This window comes from Nelumbo lutea, chromosome 8 (genome assembly GCF_056320005.1).
Source record: "Nelumbo lutea isolate HS-2025 chromosome 8, American lotus-T2T, whole genome shotgun sequence".
Taxonomy (NCBI): domain Eukaryota; kingdom Viridiplantae; phylum Streptophyta; class Magnoliopsida; order Proteales; family Nelumbonaceae; genus Nelumbo; species Nelumbo lutea.
The window spans coordinates 56,763,578-56,788,294 of NC_142691.1; the positions used below are offsets into that span (position 1 = coordinate 56,763,578).

Sequence of the window (24,717 nt, forward strand, 5' to 3'; positions counted from 1 at the left end):
TTTTTAAACTGTAATTAACAGTAATTATAATTTAAGCTATAAATAGTATAAAATTACATTTAATTACCAAAAAAGTTATATTTAATTACTAGAAAGTTACATTTAATTAATTTTAGCCAAGAAATTAGCAATATTTCTGAAAATATGATCATTTCCAGAAATTACCGTATTTTCAATAATTACAGTAATTTAATAATTATAATATTTTAATAGTTAATAATAAAAAGTAACAAAATCATTTATAATTTAACCTAACTTGATTAAATCTTTAAATTTATAGGCTCAAGCAACTATTTTCTTTTGAATTAGGTCTAGCAGAGATATGCATCATGCCCGCACATCATTAGGGATAATCAAATTCAAAGTTTAATTGGGTATCAATCTTCTAGAGTCCAATGATGGCTTTAGCAGATAGGGCCTAAGATAAACAGCCCCTAATAAGCTCAACTTGGAAGTTATATGCATATATGGTACATTTTATTATATAATATTTAGATAACAAATTTTAATATATATAGAAATGTTATATATATATTTTTTTATACTAGACTAGAATTAAATAAAAAAATTTATTTATAAAAATCATAGTTTTATAATTAACACGGGCCTCTTTATCAATATAAAATGTGCAAGGCCGAGCTTGAGCTTGGCCCAGCCATTGGGCCTAGATCTTGAGCCCGAACCCATCCTTCATATAAAGCTCGAAACTCGAGCCCGAAGCCTGATCTATACACAAAATATGTTATTTTCAGTATACTTTTATAAACTAATATTATATTAATTTAGTAATAATTTAATAAATTAATAAACTATTTTATATTTCCTAATACTAAATTGATATTTATTAATAATTTAAGAAGCATATATATATATATATATATATATATATATATATATATATATAACCTAAGTACTTTTTTTTATATATGTAATAGTATCGGTTTGGGCTCGAGCTTAGGCCATGCTTATTTGAGAAAGCTCGAGCTCAAGCCCATGGGCTTGAAATTTTGTCCAAGCCTAAAAAATAACAGGTTAGGCCAAGATGGGCCATCGGGCTACTCGACCCATGAATAGGATGTTGATGGTTGTGCTTGAAATGTTTTAATTGACACCACATGACATCATGTGTTGCACGTAATTGATAGGATGTTGATGGCTGAGCTTGAGTGTATATTTTTGGAAGTTTAGGGTACTTGGTTATAGCACTTGAAAGTTGCCTTTAAGTATCATTAACCCAAAGTACAAAGCATCTATATGTAGTCTCCCTAATAAATAGCAATATATAAGTCATTACTATTAGCAAATGGATGACAAGTAGGAGAAGTTAGGAGTGTTATGCTTTCAATAAACACTTGAGAATGACTCCTATCCTAAGTACGAGGCAATTACACCTATGAGGGAATTCTTTTTTCGGATCTTGAAAGGGGGGAAAGTTGGTCAATGAGATTTTGGTTCCCATTGACCAAGAATCCCATGTTCTTTTTTCAGATTTATGTGGGGACTAGGGAAAGTTTATTGTCCTGAGTATCATTTACCCGAGTAAGTGATATCCATCTCCTAGGTGGGTAAATAACTTTCCCACCTAGGGGGAAAGTTGCCAACACTTGAATGGGACAAAAATACCATTCTTAATAATGGAGTTTTATGGCTCAAATAGTCATTGCCTTATTGACATGAGGAATAAAAGAACATGGGTAAATGCACTTACTCGGGTAAGTGTTTCCTAGGAAAAACTTACCTAGGTAATTGCATTTACCCAGGTAAGTAACTTACCAAAAAGCGAAGGGGCTTGTGTTTATTTTTTTATTTTTTGTAATAATGTTATTTTATTTGAGATTCACTATTTATCAAGTAGTTATACATAATTTGAAATTTTATTTATTTGAAATAATTAAAACATGTTTAATTTGTAAGTTAAAAATCTTTATAAAAAGTCTTTTATTTGAATCGGGAAAATTGCATTATAAATATTGATATGGGTTGCACTAATTTGAACATTTTTTTTTTCATTTCAAAAAATTGACTTAACTTTGTTTGACACCTATTATCTATATTTTAAATTTTTATGTTTTCATTTGATTTTTTATTATCAAATAATTTTTAGGTTGATAGATTTTTTTGTTTGATTTAAGAAATTAAATCAGGTTTTATTTGTGATTAATACCCCATTTCATTAAGAATGGACCCCACACCATTCATTATTTTATTTGAGATTCAATACTTATGCCTATATAATAAATTTGATTAGGACTTCAGTTAAAAAATTATATTAAGTTTAATTTGTAATTGACAACCTATTTCATCTAATTTGAATTATTTATTAATTTAAATAATTAAATATGTAACTTAAATGTCTATAAATATTCTTTTATTTGAATTAGGAGAACTGAGTTAAAAATATTGATATGGACCCCATATCTTTTAGATTGAATACTTTCTCTATAGGTAGCTATGTATCTAAAATTATCACTTTCTTTGATAGTGGAGTTAACTATTTCACTTTTTTAAAGTGGATATACACATTTTTGAGAATTTCAATTTGAAAGTAAACAAGTACCCAATTCCTAGACACTCTTTCTTGAAAAAATAAAATGCTATGTGTCTTATGATTTTTCATTTAATATATATACTAGAAAATGACCAAACTATATTTTGTGTAGGTTCTGTATTTTGATAACTTTTTTTGACACCCATAATTTATGTTGTAAGTTTATTTTTTATATAACATTTTTAATTATATAGATTTAATTTTTAATTTAAAAGATTAAATTTAATCTGTAAACAATAACCCACTTTATGAATCATAAATAATTTGAATTCATCTAAACAATTCGCGTCAAACTCACATTGGAATTTGATACAATCAAGTTGGGCTTGGGCTAGTCTCAAGTTGGGGAAGAATTGGAATGGGTTGGTTTGGGACAACTAGACATATGATAAGCCAAGAAGATCAACTCAAGTGCCTATCAGGAATCCAAAGTACGGGGATTGAGCATGCACCTGGACCATGGGCTTGCAGATTACGACTTAAGATTTGCATTAGTTGTTATTGCTGTTATTTTGTTTGCATTGGAATTGGTCAATAAGTTAGAGAGGATAATCCCATTGTGGTTGGCTATTTTATTGTTAATTAGCCGTTTCACTCCTTTTGTTTAGGGAACTAGTTGAGTCCTTTTTGTATTTAAACTCTATCATTTAGCAAGGTAGACAGTTCAAAATTCAAATAAAATTACAAGGTTCATTTTCACCTCAAGCAGAATATTATTTTACAAATCTCTTAAATAGCTTTGACTGGGACCTATCAGTGGTATCAACACTATACATTATGGCTACCAACAAAGAAAGAATCGAGAATCTAGAAGCGGGTCTTGGGGGACTTCAAGCTAATTTGAGCAGAATAGAGTTGGGTGTTAATGACAAACTACATCAGCTAGATACTGCTATTAGCAAGATCTCCAAAGTTTTGCTTACAAGGCAAGAACCAACCTCTAGCAATGTCAACGAACATAGATGACAGTCCTCCAATGGGCGTTCTCGTGAAAACACAGAAGGGGGACGGCCAATGTTTTCCTCTAAGTTGGCTAAGCTCGAATTTCCCGAGTATTCTGGTGATGACCCAACTAAATGGTTCATGCGTGTCGACCAATTCTTTGAATACCAGGGCACTTTGGAAACCCAAAAGGTGTCTTTGGCTTCCTTTCATTTGGAAGGAGAAGCAAATCAATGGTGGCAGTGGTTACGCAGGGCTTATCATGAGGAAGGGAAGGAGGTGTCGTGGGACTTTTTTGTAGAGGAATTATGGTCTCATTTTGGTCCAACAGATTGTGAAGATCTTGACGAGTCTTTATCAAAGATCAGACAAACAGGATCCTTACATGAGTACCAAAAGGAATTTGAGAGATTGGGAAATAGAGTGCAGGGGTGGAATCAAAAGGCATTGGTGGACACCTTTATGAGAGGTCTTAAAACTAAAATAGCAGATGGGATTCGGATGTTTAAGCCAAAATCCTTGAAGGAAGCCATCAACTTGGCTAGGATGCGAGATGAGCAGTTGAACCATCAAGAGAAGGCTACATGTCCATTCAATAGGACCACTCTCGGCTCTTCCCCAATGAAACTGAAGTCTGCTCCACCAATGAAATGGCTCACTTGGACTGAGATGCAAATGAGGCGTGTTCAAGGCCTTTGTTTTAATTGTGATGAGAAATTTGTACCGGGTCACAAATGCAAAGGACCGCAGTTGCTATTGCATGAAGGAAATTATGATGAAAGTGAAACAGATGATGAAGAGGGAGCTCACACCATCCTTCGAGGAGAACCTAAAATTTCACTCCATGCTCTCACTAGGTGGTCAACAGCTAGAACCATGCGAGTCTTGGCTAAGGTGGGACCTCATGAATTGATTGTTCTTATTGATAGTGGGTCAACCCATAATTTCATCAATGACAGGATAGTTGAATTGTTGCAATTATCGGTGGTGCCAACTGAACCCTTTAATGTGAAAGTGGCTAATGGTGATCCTCTAAAGTGCCAAGGGAGATTTGAAAATGTTCAAGTCCTATTGCAAGGTATTCCATTTACCTTAACTCTTTATTCATTACCGTTGATTGGGTTGGATATGGTGTTAGGAGTTCATTGGCTTGAACAATTGGGCACGGTGGTTTGTGATTGGAAAAGAATGACAATGGAGTTTTCGTGGAAGGACTAGCGTCATCAATTGGAAGGAATTGACAACCAACCGATTCAACCTACAAAATTCAAAACAATTTCAAAAGAGATGATGCAGGGAAATTTCATAATTTCCATTTGTCTACAAGAAGCCATGGAAGAAGTGCCTCAAAGAACTCAACTGGAAATGTAGCAATTGTTACGAGAATTTGAGGACATCTATTAGGAACCAAAGCAGCTTCCTCCAAAAAGGGAGATAGATCACTACATCAATCTCAAAGAGGAGATTGCACTAATTAATATCCGGCCATACAGGTATGCCTACTTTCAAAAAGCTGAAATAGAAAAACAAGTTCATGACATGTTAAAATTGGGACTAATAAGGTCTAGCACAAGTCCCTTATCTTCTCCTATTTTGTTAGTCAAAAAGAAAGATGGAACTTGGCATTTCTGTACCAACTATAGGGCTCTTAATGCTGTAACCATCAATGATAGATTTCCTATTCCAACCGTTGATGATATGCTTGATGAACTATATGGGGCAGCCTTCTTTATTAAACTTTATTTACAATCAGGTTATCACCAGCTACAGATACACCCATTAGATATTCACAAAACTGCCTTTCGTACACACAATGGTCATTATGAATATTTGGTTATGCCCTTTGGCTTGTGTAATGCTCCTTCAACTTTTCAGGCCATTATGAATTCAATGTTTCGTCCATATCTTCAAAAATTTGTGTTAGTCTTTTTTTGATGATATTCTCATTTATAACCCCAATTGGATCATGCATCTTGAACATGTTAAAAAAGCTTTTGAAATATTAAGGCATCACAAATTTTTCATCAAGCTTAGCAAGTGTGCATTTGTTTAGCAAGAATTTGAATATTTGGAGCACATTGTAACTCCACAAGGTGTCAAGGTGGACCAAGGGAAAATTAAGGCTATGTTTAATTGGCCTAGACCCACTAATGTTTCTAACTTGCGAGGATTCTTAGGCCTTACAGGTTATTACAGAAAGTGCGTCCGTAATTATGGAGTTATAGCTCGGCCACTCACAACCTCTTAAAAAAGGGGCAATTTAGATGGACGAAAGAAGCAGAGGATGCATTCAAGGCATTGAAGCAAGCAATGACTTCTACTCCCACACTTGCTATGCCTAATTTTAATGAACCATTTGTCATTGAATCTGCTGCTTTAGGTATTGGCATTGGAGCAATGTTAACTCAACAAGGGAGACCCATAGCATTCATGAGTCGAGCCTTGGGAATCACTAAGAAATCATGGTCTACCTATGCCAAAGAAATGCTAGCCATTGTTCAAGCTATTCGGACTTGGTGTCCTTACTTGTTGGGCCAAAAGTTCTACATCCACACTGGCCAAACGCAGCCTCAAGTATTTAATGGAGCAGCGCATAGTGACGTCAGAACAACAGAAGTGGGTGTCCAAATTGCTAGGGTATGACTATGAGATCACTTACAAACCGGGAAGGGAGAATTTCACTGTTGATGCTTTGTCAAGAGTAATGGGCAGCCCTAGCCTTAATACTCTTTTTGTCCCTCAAACATCTTTGTGGAATGCAATCAAGACTGAAGCCAACGAGCATCCCTACATGGTCCGAATTGGCAAGCTTGCAACTGAAAATCCTAGAACTCCCTATAAATGGTGGAATAGTTTGCTATGTTACAAAAACCATGTAGTAATTCCTCCTAATTCCCAAGTTGTCAATCAGCTATTGCAGGAATTCCATGATTCATCATATTGAGGACATTCTAGGGTATTGAGAACATACAAGCGATTGGCACAACAATTCTATTGGCCATCAATGCATAAGGTGATTCAACAATATGTGGACTCTTGCAATGTTTGCCAAAAGAATAAATCAGAAACTTTATCTCTAGTGGGTCTTCTTCAACCACTGCCCATCCCTTGCCAAGCACTATTTTTGTGGTAGTAGACCGCCTAAGTAAATCAGCTCATTTTTTGGCTTTGCTGCACCCTTACATGGCAAAAATGGTAGCTGAAAAATTTATGAAAGGGATTGTCAAACTTCATGGCATGCCAAAATCAATTATTGGTGACTGATATCCCATTTTCATGTCACTTTTGGCGGGAATTCTTCAAAATGTCTGGAACTAAGCTGCACATGAGCTCCGCCTATCATCCCCAAATCGACGGTCAATCCGAGATAGTTAACAGGTGTGTTGAGCAATATCTTCGATGTTTTGTTTCTCAACAACCCCGAAAATGGAGTTCTTTTCTTCCATGGGCTGAATTTTGGTACAACACTACATACCACTCCTCTATTGGGATGACACCTTTTCAAGCTCTCTATGGGAGACCACCACCAAGTATTCCGAATTATCAAGTTGGAGCATCTTCTGTGGATGAGGTGGACCAGACAATGGTATCTTGAAATGCCATTCTACAACAACTCAAAATCAATTTACATGCAACAGTTAATCGAATGAAACAAATGGTCGATTCAAAAAGAAGGGACGTGGAATTCCAAGTGGGGGATTTGGTCTTCCTTAAATTCCATCCTTATCACCAGCAAACTGTCTATAGGAGAGCATATCAAAAGCTGGTTAGTCACTTTTATGGTCCATGCCAAATTGAAGAAAATGTTGGAAGGTAGCTTACAAACTCAAATTGCCTCCAGGTTTTCGAATTCACCATGTTTTTCATGTTTCACTGCTTAAAAGGCAAGTAGGGGAGACTACTGCCACTAGCACTGAGTTGCCACCCATAACTGATGATGGTGAACTTATTATGGAACCTGAAACTATTTTGGATAGTAGATGGGTTAAGAAAGGATCAAGTTTTGTTGAGGAAAGCCTTGTCCAGTGGAAAAAGCTTCTAAAAGAAGATGCTACGTGAGAAAATACACAGGAGCTACGAAACAAGTATATCAACTTGAACCTTGAGGACAAGGTTCCACCGAAAGATGGGGCAATGATAAGCCAAGAAAATCAACTCAAGTGCCTATCAAGAATCCAAGGTACGGGGATTGAGCATGCATCGATTTGTATGGGACATGCAAATCAACGAGTGACCTGGACCATGGGCTTGCAGATTATGACTTAAGATTTGCATTAGTTGTTATTGCTATTATTTTGTTTGCATAGGAATCGGTCAATAAGTTAGAGAGGATAATCCCATTATTGTTGACTATTTTATTGTCAATTAGTCGTTTCACTCCTTTTATTTAGTTAAGTAATTGAGTACCTTTTGTATTTAAACTCTATCATTTAGTAAGATAGAAAGTTCGAAATTCAAATAAAATTACAAGGTTCATTCTCACCTCAATCACAATATTATTTTACAAATCTCTTAAATTGTGACCTATCAGCATAGCCATAGAGATCTTTCTTTTTAAGTTTCTTTAATAAAATCCAAAATCCTTACATCGAATGGGCCTCACTAATACGGTGCTCATCCGTTTATCTCTCCTAGCTTTGTGGGTCCACTTAGTTGTCAACTTCAAAGTATTTGACTCTTATTTTATTCTGTACTTATAGAAGGAAGGTAGAAGGTGATTCCAAACCGCCCCAGTTAATTCGATAAGAAATTAAAGCCTTTATTAGAGACACGCAATAGATTGTACTATAATGCATGCATGTGGGAGTATAGAAAACTAATGATATATATACCAATATTGTCTATTTATTCATTTTTTTTTTGGCCTGAAAATTCCACAAGAGCTGAATAACAAATCTTTTGTAATACAATTATTCTGGAGTAGGAAACCAGGTGTAAATGTTTGTGATTGATAAGGCATGGCGTGCCACTAAGTGTGCAGCCTCATTAGTCCACCTTCTTAGGGAATTTATAAAAGAAAGCTTTGCGTTAGGGGTGTCTATGAAAAACTGAAAAACCGAAAAATTGAATCGAACTGAGAAAACTGAATCGTAAAATGCTGTTAATCAAATTGATTAGTTCGATTTCGGTTCTGGATTTTTGAAAAACTGAAGAATCGGTTTGACGGGACTTGATTTTTTATGTCAAATCTTTAAGGTACCCATTCATCACCACATTGCCTCTAAACATTACTTCGCCTATGGTCTTTGCATCTGCTGGTACACTCTTCATGGCCACTGGATCTTTTATGTCAACCTCCTCCATTCCATGATGTTGCAGGCCTTGGCGGGACCTGATCTTTGCTTGTTCATGAGCAGACAAGGCATCTCACTCAGGCTTCCATGTACAAACTGTTCCTGGACCATAGGTTTCTGTTAGGCCATATGAGTGTGTAACGCCAAAACCAAGTTCCTCCATCTTGAACAAGATCTCTGAAGGTGGTGGTGCAGCGCCTGTCATCATCTCAACCTTGTGGGGAAGTGTCTTCCTTTCACTGGAAGGTGCATTGACAAGCATGTTTAAGACTGTTGGTGCACCACCCATGTGTTACTTTGTGGAGACAGATACTATCAAATATGCCCTTTGCAGAGACATGTCTGAGATAAACATTGGTGCCACCTTCAGCTGCCACACCCCAAGTGAGGCACCACCCGTTGCAGTGGAACATAGGAATAGTCCATACGTACACAGGCATCGGGCCCATGGAGTTTAAAAGAACTGCTTCAAAGGAATTCAGGTAGTTAAGCTCCCTTGTGGCTGTAAACAACTCCTTTGGGGCTTGATGTGGTGCCAGAAGTATAATTCAATGAAATAGGGTCCCATTCATTCTTTGGCCATCTGATATCAAAGTTCAGTTGTCCTACCTCTAGCAAACTTTCATATTGCAATTCACCAGAAATTGAGGCAGCATTTTTAATGATTGGGGAAGGTTTATTGCACTCTGTAATTAGGATCAGGTGTGGTAACTTGGCTTTTGTGTTGGAGAGAAGTTTAAGTGCTCCTTGAACAACTTCGAGGAACTGGTAGTGATTTTGGCTTCTGAATGACAAGGTGGGTTTGAGTTTGACAGTGGCCATTTCATGTTAAAAATGCTGGAGGTTAGGTCCATTTCCATTTCAGCCCTCCCAAGACACTAGATAGCTGCTACCATTACCAGGTCCTAGGAGAACCTGAGCCCACTAAAAGTTCCTGAGCCCAAGTGGAGGTAGGCAAAGTTTGGCTGAGCTTTGCCTGTTGACAGCCCTGCATGCTAGTTTGATTCTAAACTCATTTAAAAATGAAGAGTGAGCTTTATGGAGGCAATAAATTAAGGCCCCATCTGGCGCATCTTTCTTATAAGTCGAGAAGACCGAAAATCGGTCTATTCTCGTTTGGCACGCGGAAGACCTTGTCGCCAAAAGATGGGGTGCCAAAAAGATGTGGGAAGCCCATTTTGGGCTGATTTTGGGATGCTCCAAATGAAGCTTCCCGTGTCTTTCGCAATTTAATCTTATGCGGAAAGACCCGAAACAACGCACGGAAAGATGCGTGTCTGTCAAATGGTCTTCGGACTGCCCAAATCTTATGTCAAAAGCTTAATGCATTTATTGACTGTCAGAGCTATGAGAAGATTTTCTCAAAAAGACTTGCCTAACGGACCGTAAATAATTAATTTTCATTTACCAATAGAAGAATGAGTTCTCAATCCACATCTGGAATTAGGTTTCGTAATGGCTAAAAGTATAGTGCAAGATACTGCAAATGTGGAAAAAAATGTATACTTCATGTGTCAAAGACATCTGCTAATTATCAAAAGTTATTTTACACTTGCCCTAGCAAACCTGTAAGTATTACTATACTTTCATTGTGTGTTTGTAGGTAAATGATACCGAGGAGGAAACTTATTCCAATATCAACTACTCCAATTTGAAGTGTTGCAACTTTTTTGAATGGGCAATTCCTATAACTGGTTCAGATGAAGCTACATAAACCAAGAGCAATGCATTGATTCTAGAAAGCCGTGTTGAAAAGTTAGAGAAATTAGTTGCTGAAGGACAAAGATGGCTTTACAGCAATTATTTACCGAAGGACCGAAGACTATGCAGATGTTGCTTATTAGTTTTGTAGTTGTATTTATAGTATTCTTGTACATGTATAAGAATTAGTATATAGGTGAAAGAACCAATTACTAGTAAACGATAACTATTGTATTTATGGATACTCAAATATTTACCCATGTGCTAGCAATGGTTACAAACTCAGGCTAGAACACCAATTAGTTTTAAGTTTTGTATTTGATTTATGGATGTTGATTTACAAACTCAGGCTAGAACCAATTACTAGTCTATATCTATATGGATGCTGAAATGAAACATGGCTTGATACCCCTCCAGCTACTAAGTGTGTAGCACATGGCTTTACCAATTACTAGTCTAAGTGTGCAGCACATGATTTTGATTGAGGCCAATGTCACCCTCCAGCTTTCAATCTGGGCCTCTAGTGAGCCTGCAGGCGATGTCATAGACATTATGCATTCAAGACTTGAGAGTAGAGGAGAGGAGATATGACGGTGGGATGGGATCGAAGCAGTGTGTTTGGGTTCGGTCTTAGCCTTTTTGGGTGTCCATTTTTTCTAGATTTGCCACTTTTTCACAAAGTACAACAGGTCAAGATTTATAACAAGAAATTATATTGAACGATCTGAACCATAGAGGGTTGCCTTGCTAGTTGATTAACCAGACCACACATCACCGAGAACAAATTTCATTTGGAGTTAATGCTAATCTAATCTCTTTGGCATTAATGAGAAAAAAGAAGTGGTGTGCCCATTGATTTCACTTCCTGTTTTAGATGAATTGAGATAAACCATAAATCTAGTCTTTGTTTCGCCGATGTTTGTACTCCGCATAATATAAAATTACAAAAATTTATATTTTAATAGCTAACAGACTGCTAATGCTAAATCACATAACTTTTCTATTACGTTACTCAAAATCGTAAGTCACTTAATGAGATTCCTTCAACTCTCTATTAGGTTTTCCAGGTGGTTGAGACGGTGACGCTTAGCATTATCAAGCTTGCAATCTGCATTGTGTTCACAACTAATGTAGGGAATTGGAAAATTCAGTATTAATATATTCAAAATTAAATCAATAAAAAGGCCTCACCCATTATTTTCAGTGTATTCATGTGTGGCTGGATCCATTAAACGCCAAATAATCTCTCATAGATTAAAATCAAACCCAGAAATGATGGAATAATGGTGCCAATCTTTACATTTTTCCTAAAATATAGAAAATCAAGGATATGATGAAGAAATGATTGAAGTGTTCAAGATATAATTTGTCAGTTTACAATACTATCCAACCACTACACTACCTTCCCTCTCTACTTTCATTTTTTTTCCTAAGTTGGATGGAGCTCATGGACATAGCCAAAACCTGCAAACCAAATAACATTTTAAGTTAATTTTTCATAGCCATGAAATAATAAAATAGTTTAATGCAGTTCAATAAGTAAGTGAATTCCCTTCATGTAGTGTTTGGCTTCCCAGAAAATAAGAATAAGAGTGAGAAAATTATCAAGTGAATTCCCTTCACCTGATTGATAACATGCTAGCCTAAGACATCCCCGCCTTTTCTAGTTGTTGGTTTTGATAGAGTGGTCCAATCCAAGATGATTCCTGCATTTACACATGAAAGTGTTTTTGCAATTATGCAAAAAATAAAAATAAAAAATAAAACACATTTTTAGAAATAGACATTTGCACATATATATTTTCACCTGACTGATATGAGATCCACTAGAGATGGTTTGACTTAACCTACTTCCAGATACCTCTACCTATAGATACAATGCCCAATTATGAATTGCAATGATTTTATAGAGTATTGAAAAAATCCATACACACCACTTGTCTGAGAAAATCATTTACAAAAGAGTTAGAATGGTTATACATGAACCAATGTGGTGCCTGTGGCAAAAAATATATGTAACGAATATATTAGTTGTTGTCTACTAAAATTGATCTTTGGTTAAAACTTTAAGTTAATTTCAAACAATTACCTGAAAAGGTGAGGGCATAGTGTGTTGTTGTTGCCAATTCAACTATAATGTAACTCCATGATGTCAGAATACATAACTCACTTGAAATTATTGTAAACTCACAATGGAGGAATCATAGAAGAGCAATTAAATGTTTGAACAATAAAAACTGAAGAAAATTGAAAAATACCTGTGAAGAGCATTTGCCATCAGATTGGTCTTTCTTTGTTCTTCTCCGCTTGACTAGTGCTTTGTCCAAGGCATTTTTTGATCTTTTTGAAGAGTGTACAAAGGAAACCTTGTGCTTAAATCCCTTTGCTGATTTCAGAAACCCAATCCCCATAGAACTACCCTCAACACTAGTGTTATCACCAATATCCATTGCATTGGTGTTATCACCAACATTCATTGCATTGATGTTAACACCAACATCCATTTCTGATTGTGTGCCATCAAGACCAGTGCAAGGAGACCCAATTTTTTCATTTTCAAGTTGCATATTGTGAGATGCTATAGATGATTTCTCGGTGATTGTTAACTTCCTTAAACACCTTCAATGGATCTTGTGATTGCCCTGTTTTCAAAATATTTCAGAACATCACCTGCTTCCCCCTTCTCCATATTTCTAGTCCGTTATGTGCGCAAGTAAATCATCAAATCCATTGAAGTAAACCTGATATTTTCACACCCACCAACCTCGCTAGCCAGCAACTCCATTATTGCTTTTGGAGCAATTCCTACATCCATTATAGCTTGATTACCTTGTGCCTCATTGATTTTTCTTTGTGGTTTCAACATATGTGACTTGGAAGGGGTTGTGACTATTTGATTATGCATCTCATCAAAACCAATGACACAATAACCATCTTTTACATGACTTATCTTCATAGTTGTCATCAACTACATCTTGTCATTTGTCTATTCTTCTTTACATTGACCCTACGTTTATTTGCACTATGTTTGCCTTCTCAAGAGTAACCAAACTTACAGTATCTTACTTGATTTGTCCGCTTGTCAACAACTCTATTTTCTTTTCGAGTACTAAACCCCACCTTCCCAGCATATATATTATAGAACTCATATGCTTCCTCTATTGTTTCAAATATCATGCCAACCTTTGGAGTGCACTCTTTAGGAATAGCACTTAATTTTTCTTTCAAGATATTTTCAATACTTGCATCAATGCCTTTAGTTTCCTCACATGTAGGCAAAACATTATTAGGTTTATCAAGTTCTTCAATTATGTTAGGCAAAGCTTATACCTCATCAAAAGCATTGACATGTTGGTACCCTCCATTTTACCCATGCTAAATGAAGATTTGAATGGTTCACCCTCATCTCCATCAAGTTCAAACACCAACCTTTGCATAGAGTTTGGTGTGGCCTCCATTTCCTGTTGCATATGCCAACACAATTTATTCTTATGTGGAACTAAGAAATTAACCCAATATGGAATTAAATAATACAACAAAAAATAAATTGGTCATATTTTATAAATGATATGGTCCCTGTAGAAGCATTCAAATACTTTCAAATACTCATCTGCATACAAATGGTTTATTAAATAACTTACAGCATAGAAAAGAGTCTAATAACATACAACATTTATCAATGCATACCCAATTCTCCTAGGACCCGATAATGGTACTAGCTATCTAGTGTCTTGGGAGGGCTGAAATGAAAATGGACCTAACCTCCAGCATTTTTAACATGTGTGTACTTACACATTATTAAATCCATTTGATTACACATATCAATATTTTATAAATATAAAGAAAAACATAGTAGGCAGAACTCAAAAGGGTAAAATATGAACCCCAGAATCCGAGAAGGTAGAAAATAGACATCCAACAACATTGCTTAAAAAACAGAACAACAAGCCTCCAAAGTACAGATAATATACAAATAATATTCACATGAATACCAGAACCAAACAACAAATTGTTGCCACCAAATAATAAACACTTAAAAATACACATGCACATTCAGTAAGTATCCTTGAATGACCAAAACTAGAGAGCATTTTGATAAATATGTGGAATTGTTAGCATAATGATAAGTTTATCAAAGCAAGATTTAGATGTGATGTACCCAAAGAAATCTAAAGAGCTGATGAAGGGTTGGTTGGGGAAATTGGATGAAGTGGGAAAAACCAAGAATTTGGTTTCTGAAAAAAACAAAAATTTCTCGTTAAGTGATAACATCAAAATGAGAAATCCACTGGTTTTGATCAAAAAGAAATCTATTGGTGTTATTTTCCGTTAAGTGATGTAAAATATAAATAATCCACTTAAATCGTGTATGGAACAACCTCTAAATAGCACAACTGTAGTTATCTGAAAAACGAAGAAAAAATAAAAAGAGGTGAAAAGGTGGGCTGTAGAGTACCGCCGGTTGTTGTTGTAGGTCGCCGGTGCTGAAGAAGGAGAAGAAAACTCTGCCACCATTTTCTTTGATATCTGAAAAACGAAAATATCAGAAAAAAAAAGAAGAAAAAATAAAAAATGAGGTGAAAAGGTGGGCTGGAGAGTACCGCCCGTTGTCGTTGTAGGTTGTTGGTGCCAGAAAAGGAGAATATAACTCTTCTGCCGGTTTCTCTGATATCTGGAAAACGGAAATATCATGAAAAAAAGAAAAATAAAAAATGAGGTGAAAAGGTGGGCTGGAGAGTACCGCCGGTTGTCGTTATAGGTCGCTGGTGCCAGAGAAGGAGAAGATGCTTTGGCGAGGAAGAAGCACTCGGGGTCAGGCACTCGAGAGGGAGGAGGTGGGGGTAATGGAAGGGGCTAACGGACGTCCTGTTAGTCCCGCACGCGCTATTTAGCGCCACCGTGGTTGCGGATGTTGAGCGTGTGGGGCGTTTGTGGGGCGAAACTGGGTGGGGCGCAGATTTGAACTCCTCGGCTAAGGTCTGTGGAGGACGATTCCAATAGAGCTTTAACTATTACCAGCGCATCTCCCACAATAATAATATTTTGAAAACCTTCTTCAGCCGCTATTGATGTTTGTCTCGTTTGATCATAGAAACAACGGTTCTGGGATGACTGGAAATGGAAAAACATGTAGTATATGGAAGGATATTTAGGTTTTAATTGTCCCTTTAAATGAGTAATAAGTGTGCATGTGCTTGTACATGGCAATTCTAAATGATGATAATGGTAATAATAATGTATTCAAAATTTTTTATAAATTTTATGTATTTTTTATTTTTATTTTTTATTATCAATTAAATTGCAAAATCCAAATCTGATTACATAAACACCTCATCCAAATATGTGAAAATTTGACGGAATTGTGAAGTTTCACTTATCATTGATAGACCTATCTGCTTGGCTAGACTCTTCTTTTGTGTAATGTTTTATATTTTAATGATGATAATGGTAATAATAATGTATTCAAAATTTTTTATAAATTTTATGTATTTTTTATTTTTATTTTTTATTATCAATTAAATTGCAAAATCCAAATCTGATTACATAAACACCTCATCCAAATATGTGAAAATTTGACGGAATTGTGAAGTTTCACTTATCATTGATAGACCTATCTGCTTGGCTAGACTCTTCTTTTGTGTAATGTTTTATATTTTTGTTTATCTTTTTTTTTTTTTGTTCATTTATCAAAAAAATGTAAGAATTATATATAGGGAATTAAATGAGGTGAAAAGGAGTAGTTTAATTTACAATTTAAATTTCACAATTAAATAGGAACTAAATTAAAAAAAAAATGAGCATCTTAGTTTAAAGAAAGTTCCACAATCATATTCATATTTTTAATAGTAGTGTGATATAAAATTATAGACGTGATCAATTTTCTCTATAATTTTTTGGGAGAAAGATGGTTCAGCCCAGGGTCAGAACTTGTAGGCCCAAAGAACTGTTGAGATAGGTGCCAGCTCGGAATTGATGGCAATTCACGGGTGGGCGTTGGTGCATAGAGTGTGGCTTTTTGGCATTTTGAATGTGTATAGCTATGCAGTGGAAATCAGAAATCTGCATTGGACCAGTTCATACTTTTTCGTAATTTTTTTTTTAATTTCTATGTATAAAATAATTCTAATATGTCACACTTACTTTTTGTTTAATATGATAAATATATGATATTATATATGTGCCTGAATTGGAATGGCAATGGGTAGGATACTCGTGAAAATGCCCTACCCATTCTCGAACCCGCTTATGTATCCCTGATTCCAAACCCTTCCCAAACCCGTCTGAACTTTTCTCTCAATTTCCCAAACCTGTCCCGTCTCAAACTTTTTGAACCCCTTGACCAAACGTTTTCTACTAAGAAAAGTTTCTTAATGCTTATAGTGTGACATAAACCTTCATCAATTAATGATAGCACCAAGTCTCTTAGCACTACTTTAAGCCACTAAGCCATATCGCCTTTTGTGTTATGAAATAAAATAGATTTTATTAACTTTTGTGTTCATAAAAACAATCAATACATATATATGATTTACAATTCCAACTAAAAAGTAAAAGAAATAATATTAAAAATTAGCATTTTACAGCTAAATGAAATAAACAATCTATTAAATCCAAATTTACATAAAATGATGATTTTAATCCCAAGAAATTTATAAAAATAAAATATTAATAATAGAATAATTATCTTAGTACTTAAAATTTATAAATTTGTGCATGATATATAATATAATAGGTTCATATTTATACATCATAGGTATCAGGTATCGGATACCCTAAAGTCAAAACCCAAACCCATCCCAAACCCTATAGGGTTTTGATAAATGGGTCCTATTAGGGTTGGGGCCGGTCGAATACTTGAAAATTCCCGTGAAATTTCCATTCCTAGCTATGCCTAAATGTTTATTTTTTTTGCAAAATTTATGTATTTTTATATTTTATTAAGTTTTATTATTTATATATGACATTAAAGGTTAACGCGTTTGATCCAAAAGTTGAATTATTTATCTTTGCCAAACAATAAAATAATTTCATTTTTGGTCATTATAAATTATGCATTTCATTTTCATTGTCAATAAAAATAATTATTGTTTATTGCATTTATTTTTTTTAATTTGATTAATAAAAATATCATACATATGTCTAATTTTTCTATATTTTTGTACTTTTTATACTTATTTATATTTTAAAAATTTTATTACCTAACTTTGACTCCATAGGTTGATCAATTTGACTGAGATTGTTAAATTGCTTGGCCATCACTTGGATAAACAATGGTTTTGTTTTTTAGTTAGTTTTAAAATATATAAGTTTGTATTGTTAAAAATATTGGTATAGATCTAATTAGTGGCATTTACTTGTAAAAATAACTTAAATATAAAATTTAATATGAGAAAATGTGAGTTTTTTGGTATTTAACACAAAACACTAATTCTCAATGTAAGTGGAAATAGTGGAACTTGAATCCATGTCTCTACTAGGACTACCTAGCTAACATGCCAACCGAGTCACCACTCAATTGGCCGGAAATGGGAGTTGATGCATTAAGTATAAGACTTAATAAGAAGAGATTAAATGAGGTTAGAAAGTAATAATTAAAGTTAAATTTTCAATCCTTACAATTAGAAATGGATTAAATACATAAATGTTGGCATTTTTGTAGCAATTAAAGCTAGCACTAAAGCCATGCATAATAAAATGACTTTTACACTATTTCTCAAACAAAGAAATAAAGGGTAATTCTAGTCCAAAAAAGCTTCCACACTACATACTCACTTTTATATAGTATATACATATATATAGTTGGCGCCCGTCAGTGATAAATCTCTAGAAAGAAACAATTTAGGGGAGAGATTATTGTCAAGGATACAAATGAATAGGATTAGGAAAAAAATAAGACAATTATTCTTGGAAGAAATAAGTAAGAAAATTCAAGCTATAACAATTTCCTTGAATGATAAAGATAATGCGCTGTGTTTTCTCTTATTTTATTTTATTCTTTTTGGGAGGGAGGGGTGTTGAACACATCATGGTTGTGAGGTCCACAGTAAAGCCAGTTTAGACAAGTGTTATAGGCCCTCGTTTGATCTTCAACGTTGAAAAATCTGCTGGCCATGTGATAAACTACATGTTGATGGAAGATTGGTTATCTTTGTGCTTCACTTTTACATAAACCTAATATTTTTCCTTTCTTCCTATATTACTATTTATCATCATCATCATCATCATCATTATTATTATTATTATTATTATTATTATTATTATTATTATTATTATTATTATCATCTATAAAAAAGTTTATTTGGTCACTGTTTCCTTGAAAATATTTTTTATGCATAGAGAAACTACTTTGAATTGCATTAGATCCTATTTCCAGCTCTTTTTAAATCAATGCAAAGCAATTTGGCTTGGTATATGCTGGATATCAAGTGATGAGATCCTTGTGAGACCCTTATCTCAATCAAGATGGGCTTGGATTGGTCTATTGACTTGTCTTGCTCTCAATATACAAACCAATCATATTCCTCACCTTCAAATTAGGTAAATAAATATTAGGTTAAGCCATTACATATGTTATATGTGTAAGAAATAGGTCTGGGAAGGGCAAATAGCTTCCCATTGTGTTCAGCCCAATTCAGATTGGATTGCTTTCTATTGCCTATTTCTCTAATAGACTGTCTCAGGTGCTTTATTTGTTGCTTGCAAGTTAGAGTGCCCAGATATAGTCCTCCATCGTAAGAAGCATCCAAATCAGTCCAGGTCTTCAACTTATGCTTGTCTTAATAAAGAAGACGAAGAGGATGAGATGTTAAAAGATCAAAAATAAATAAAGTAGAGTTCCCTCCCAAAATCAAGATATTTTGTTAATAAACTCTCTAAAAGAATAGTTTATTTGAGACGGGGTGTCAATTGTAATCGGGAATAATGCACTTTATGTGGAAATATAGAGTAAGTAAATAATCTATTCATGACCTGTCAAGTTGTAGGCCAAGTCTATATGTTGTTGAATAACATTATCTCTAGGATTGACCTCGAACCAGCCTTGAACTGACTTTACCTGATTTATTACAGGAGAGGCTCTGATTCCAAGGTCTAGGGATTTACCCTATCCAAACCGACCTTGGTGGAACTGGCCTTGGAATTGAACATGCCTTGAAATAAACCCCAAAATATTTTCAAGGATGTGAAGGTTGGAGCCCAAGCACTAATGGTTACAAAAGCCATGGTCTCACTTGACCATCGAGTTGCTTAAGTGATTTGATCATTTGTTTTCATTTTAATATTTATATGTGTATAATAAATAATATAAAATGTAATATTTACAAAATTTAAATTATCATGACAAATTTTTAACCATATGTTAATATATTATGAGAATCTACATATTAAATTACTCAATTTAATCAATAAAGATAATATAAGTTTTAAACTATATATTATCATTATTGAAAATCAAATTTTTGAAGGGCATATTTCATTTTCTTTTTCTTGAAGGGGAAAAGTAAAGAAGGAACGGATTCCACGATTAGACCTTGGAACCGCCAAGGTGAGAACCGACCTTCATAGGGTAGGTTCCGGTTCCAAAAACCTAAAACCAATCCCTACAAGGTAGGTTCCAGGTTTTGCTATGGAACCGAATCAAATTGACCCATGCTCACCCCTAATTATCCCTATCCCAACCATGAGAAATCGTATATCAGTTAACTGGTTGTGGATAGATCTAATGGATTAAAAAAGATATTTTTATCTCTTTTGAAAAAAAAGAAACAATAGATTTTGTATTGTGGAATATTTGGAAAAATACACATGAAAAAAATTTCAATAATAGAGAATTTAGAACCCTCTAGAGAGCTTAAGAGAATATTGAGAACCTCAAAAACTCTTCTTAATGAAAAAAATAAAAAAAAGAAAAAAGAATCGATGTGATCCCCCTTTTCAAGCAATAGATAAAAGTGGTCCCTAGACAGTTGTAAATTTAATTGCATTGCCAAAAACTTCAAAGGAGATGTTGTTCGATGATCGAAGAGTGCAACAAAATAATGCAAGAGGAAAATAAACCTTATTTACTACCACTTTTACAAGGAAGAGAATCAGGTAGTGGATTGGATTGCTAATGAAGGCCATAGATCCTCTTGTATAAACGAGCTGTCTTCTTGGAATTTACATTAAGGGAATTTTTAGATTCTCTCACCTCACAAAATTTTGTTTGTTTGTACAATCGGAAACAATGATATATGGGATAATTTGATACAATGCAAGTAGTACTATCACATCCATAGGTGGGGGGATCCATCACAATTTAAAGGAGGGTAGTGTAGCATAGGTGGTGGTTTGGTACAAGACTTTACATAATAGGGAGCTTTTCTTATTTCAGCACAGCACTACGACACTGTTGTAGCCATGCATTTTAAAAATGAACCGGTGACCGAATCGGTCAGAGGTCCGGTTATCGGTTTGAATAGTTTGACCGTTTGACCCGAACGGCCAGCCCATTTTGACAAAAAAATAAAAAATTTTAAAAAATTAGAAAACAGTCAAAACCATTCGAACGGTTAACCAGCCAGTTCAGCAGTTTGTTGACCAAAGTCAACAGTTTTGGGGGAAGACGGAACCGGTGACCGGTTCCCAATTTTTCCAGTCCGACCATGCGGTCCAATCCGGTTTTAAAAACCATGGTTGTAGCAAATATGAATTGTTAGATCGAAATACATTTAGAAAACCAATAAAAAATTATGAAGGGGAATAATCCATAAATTTTCCAAAAAATAAAAACAATGGTCTTCTTTGATCTGGTAAGTTGGGTGACCCATAACGACACCTTTATTTCACATCTAACACCACTACTTTAGGCTGTATTTGGAAATGATGTAAATGTTTATGGCTGTTCAGTTTTGTCAGCATTTGGAAGGAGTGTAAATCAAGATTAACGTAAAACTCCACTCTAGTTCGGTTTTGTCAATATTTGGATGGAGTGGAGTTTTACGTCATAAAATCAATATAAAACTCCATTTTTCTTGTCACACATTTCGAAACTCAAACAATCAATTTTTATATAATTCGATAAAACATCGTCAATGTACTTTTACACGTGGATGATGATGTTTTACATTTATTCCAAACGCAACCTTAGTCTTTTCTTCTCAGTTATGCTAATTGTTATAACAATAATGCAAGCAAATTTGTATGAGAAGCCAACAAAATGAGAAGACGATCTTCAAACTCATATTTTTTTTTCTCTCATTTACGGCTTCTACTATCCAACCAACCAAGTGGTCAAAACAAGCTAGACCATCCATGAGGCTTTTAAACGTGGGATTAACTGTATCACGGGTTCTTTTCTTGGGGTTATTATCCGATATAGTTTCGGTTATATTTGTTTCCAGAGAATGTTAGAGAACATAGAGACCATTTTCAAATTCTCCATATGCGAGGAATTTGTTATTCCTTTTGATAGTAATCATATTACTAAAGAGAACAGAATAATCATTTGCACACAGTTTTGAAACAAAAATTAAATTTCTTCTCAAATTGGGTACATAAAGACAATATTTTAATGTAATTATTCCTTCTCTGAAATACAATTCTACAGTTCCTATAGTTGTAACTGCAACTCTTGCAGAAGTCCCCAAGTAAAGAATCACTTCATTATCACTCAGTCTTCTACCTGTCTTGAACCCCTACAATGTTTTACATGCATGAGTAGAAGCCCCAGAGTCAATACACTAGGAAGCAGAAGTCACCAACATATTGGTTTCTATGACAAAGGATTTGAAATTACCTTCTTTCTTGGTCTCTAGGTATTGAGGACAGTTCATCTTCTAGTGGTCGGTCTATTTGCAGAAGTGACAAGCATCTGATGCCTTGTCCTTCCTCTGCTTTTTAGGCTTGCTAGTTTTCTTCTGAGGTTTCTTCTTTGACTTTCTCTTCTTCTTTGACTTTCTCTTCTTCTTGCTCGATTTTCCACTTTCAACAAGCATGGCAATGGACTCATCCTTCTTTATCAGTTCTTCAGCCCTTTGCAACATATTGCTGAGTTCCTCAAGGCTAAAATTTAGCTTGTTCATATTGTAATTCATTATGAATAGATTGAAGAAAGGAGGCAAAGAGTTCAGGATGGCATCAACTTTGGTGACATGATGTAGTGTAGATTCAAGAGCCTCTAGTTCATTGATATATCCCATCATCTTAAAATAATGGTCATGAACTAGCTAGTTCTTGGACATTTGTGCGGTTATAAACTGCTTTAGGACCTTTTGACGAGCAGAACGATTCTACCTTTCATACATTGTCCTTAGACTATGATATAGCACCGGGCAAGAGAGTTTTTCTCTTCCCATTCTTGATATTCCCTCCTACGAGCCTCAGAAGCCCTATCACCCGAATAACCCAGAGCAGGGTTCTTAACAACCTTGTCCAATTTCTTGGACGTCAGATCTAGCATAAGGTTATGATACCAGTAAGCAAAATTTGGGCCCTTAAGCTTATTGTCGTCCAACAGTTTGGCGAATTGTCCTTTTGCCATTTCTAATAAAAGGCAAAACAAATATTAGTCCACAACCTGATTTGATTCATGTTATCTACATATATATGGCTTTTAATTTATGTTCCATTTCCATTTGTTTATCTCTGAGATTTCCCTCTTATCTCAGTGACAGAGACTACGAACTATCTCTAGAAATGTAGGAAACCACATAGGGTGCATGGAGCCAATTGTTTCAGCTGCATAACCCCACCACCTTCTATGAAGGATCACATCCACTCATCTCATGAGCTTTCCCTTTGGCATCTGTCAGACAATGTTTATTGCCATTTTAGGTTAAACCTTTTCTGTCCAGTGAGTGCTTACCCTTCATATTCGTGAACACCAATGTACCATGAGAGAGTCTTCCACTTTAGGATAGGCCCCTCCCACATCGGTCTATGACGCTCCTATCATCTTATGAAACAGTCAAACAGATCCAATAGCAAATGGATAGTCCAATTTTATGGTGCATCTCCTCATTACTGAAGGACCCATATTCGTACTAATGATGAAAGGCTTTTAGAGAGTTCATCATATGAATCTCCTTATCACATTCACTCATATTTCAGTGGAGGGAACAAAATATTACGCCCTAGTTTTATTTAGGTCAAACCAAAGTGGCTCCTATTGGCTTTCTCAAAGCCAAATTTAAATGGACCCTAAACTGCTAGGGTTCCACATGGTTCCTCTTGGGGAGGAAGCTAATGTGGGGTCCATCAAACGAGGAGATCATCCAATGATCTTATGAACACCATGGCAATGATGTGCATTCAGCCATGATGTGCGAAAGAGCCACTGTCAAAATAATCATGGGCCAAGTACTTATGGTCCATGTACGTAGTACATCACACATCCATACATCACGTGCATGAAATAAATTGATCCAATCAATTAAAATATCTGTAAAATCCTTAATTAGATTAAATCAGTATCAGCCCAACAAATCCCATAATGTTATCATATAACATTATCTAGGTACATGGGTTGTACTGCAAAAAGCAGTTCGACCCATGTAGCTAAATTAGGGCCGCTTCAGTTTTATCATATTAAATTTAGGTTTTACAGAGGTGGGCCAAATTAAAACTTGAAGTGGGCCATCAACCCTTTGGCCTAAATCGAATTAGGGTTAGAAAAGCCAACCCCATCGAACCAACAATTCGGTCCAACCAGTTTGGACCAAATCTAGTGTAAATCGGCCCAAGTTTTGGTGTCCAATTCAAATTTAATTCAAGAACAATGATCTGAAATAAATTGATTCAAGATAATCAAATTATCAAGAAACTAAAATCAGAGTGTTGCACTATGATTTTCTTAGATATCTTGCAAACCTGCAAAGAATAGTTAATCACAGATTGTAGAATCGATATTTGCAAAATTGTAGATCGCAAAGCTTGTTTCTGCGAAAATTTCTTCTCCTCTGTTGCGTGCTCCAACAATCTCCAGACGGAAATAAAATAGAGAAAACCAAAATTTTCTATTATTACATCACATCGAATTCCTATACAATTTGTCTAAAAATAAAAAAATATATATTTATAAACCAGAATTGAATAGAAAAGAAATCGCAGGGTGTGCTATTCTTGGCACTATAAAGTTTGATCTCCATCACATGTGCAGCCCACAAATTCAAGAAAAATTCGCAGAACAATTCTATAAATATAAGAGAATAATAAAAATTTATTTTCTAGATCATCCACCCATAATATAGGAAC

At 35.0% G+C, this 24,717-nt stretch overlaps 3 protein-coding genes and 1 pseudogene across 5 annotated transcripts; 2 read left to right on the forward strand and 2 right to left on the reverse strand.

Moving 5' to 3' along the window:
• The first annotated feature begins 3,562 nt into the window (after positions 1–3,562).
• Positions 3,563–4,708, forward strand: LOC148844328 (uncharacterized). Its single transcript, XM_088959534.1, has one exon. The coding sequence runs from the start codon at positions 3,563–3,565 to the stop codon at positions 4,706–4,708; it is 1,146 nt and encodes a 381-aa protein (XP_088815660.1).
• A 1,363-nt stretch (positions 4,709–6,071) lies between these two features.
• Positions 6,072–6,434, forward strand: LOC148844329 (uncharacterized). Its single transcript, XM_088959535.1, has one exon. The coding sequence runs from the start codon at positions 6,072–6,074 to the stop codon at positions 6,432–6,434; it is 363 nt and encodes a 120-aa protein (XP_088815661.1).
• Positions 6,435–8,668: 2,234 nt separating this feature from the next.
• Positions 8,669–9,606, reverse strand: LOC148844330 (butanoate--CoA ligase AAE1 pseudogene; annotated as a pseudogene).
• Positions 9,607–11,816: 2,210 nt separating this feature from the next.
• LOC148844331 (uncharacterized) lies at positions 11,817–15,466 on the reverse strand. 3 transcript variants are annotated; one of them, XM_088957139.1, is made up of 9 exons: positions 15,227–15,466; positions 15,087–15,157; positions 14,942–15,012; positions 12,744–13,946; positions 12,575–12,616; positions 12,420–12,482; positions 12,293–12,352; positions 12,109–12,191; positions 11,817–11,949 (listed from the first exon to the last, which is right to left on the reverse strand). In XM_088957139.1, exons 4-8 carry the CDS (start codon positions 13,050–13,052, stop codon positions 12,129–12,131), a joined length of 537 nt encoding a protein of 178 aa, XP_088813265.1. In that variant the 5' UTR covers positions 13,053–13,946; positions 14,942–15,012; positions 15,087–15,157; positions 15,227–15,466; the 3' UTR covers positions 11,817–11,949; positions 12,109–12,128. The 3 variants fall into 3 exon arrangements, with proteins under 3 accessions (XP_088813265.1, XP_088813266.1, XP_088813267.1); XM_088957140.1 differs by lacking the exon at positions 12,420–12,482; XM_088957141.1 differs by lacking the exons at positions 12,420–12,482; positions 12,575–12,616.
• Positions 15,467–24,717: the final 9,251 nt, after the last annotated feature.

Coding starts and splice junctions, on each gene's coding strand:
- LOC148844328 (XM_088959534.1), top strand. CDS start 3,563: ATGTTTTCCTCTAAGTTGGCTAAGCTCGAATTTCCCGAGTATTCTGGT.
- LOC148844329 (XM_088959535.1), top strand. CDS start 6,072: ATGGAGCAGCGCATAGTGACGTCAGAACAACAGAAGTGGGTGTCCAAA.
- LOC148844331 (XM_088957139.1), bottom strand. CDS start 13,052: ATGCAACTTGAAAATGAAAAAATTGGGTCTCCTTGCACTGGTCTTGAT. Junction 12,617..12,743: donor ATGGCAAATGCTCTTCACAG/GTATTTTTCAAT, acceptor GTTACATTATAG/TTGAATTGGCAACAACAACA. Junction 12,483..12,574: donor CTATGCCCTCACCTTTTCAG/GTAATTGTTTGA, acceptor TTTTTGCCACAG/GCACCACATTGGTTCATGTA.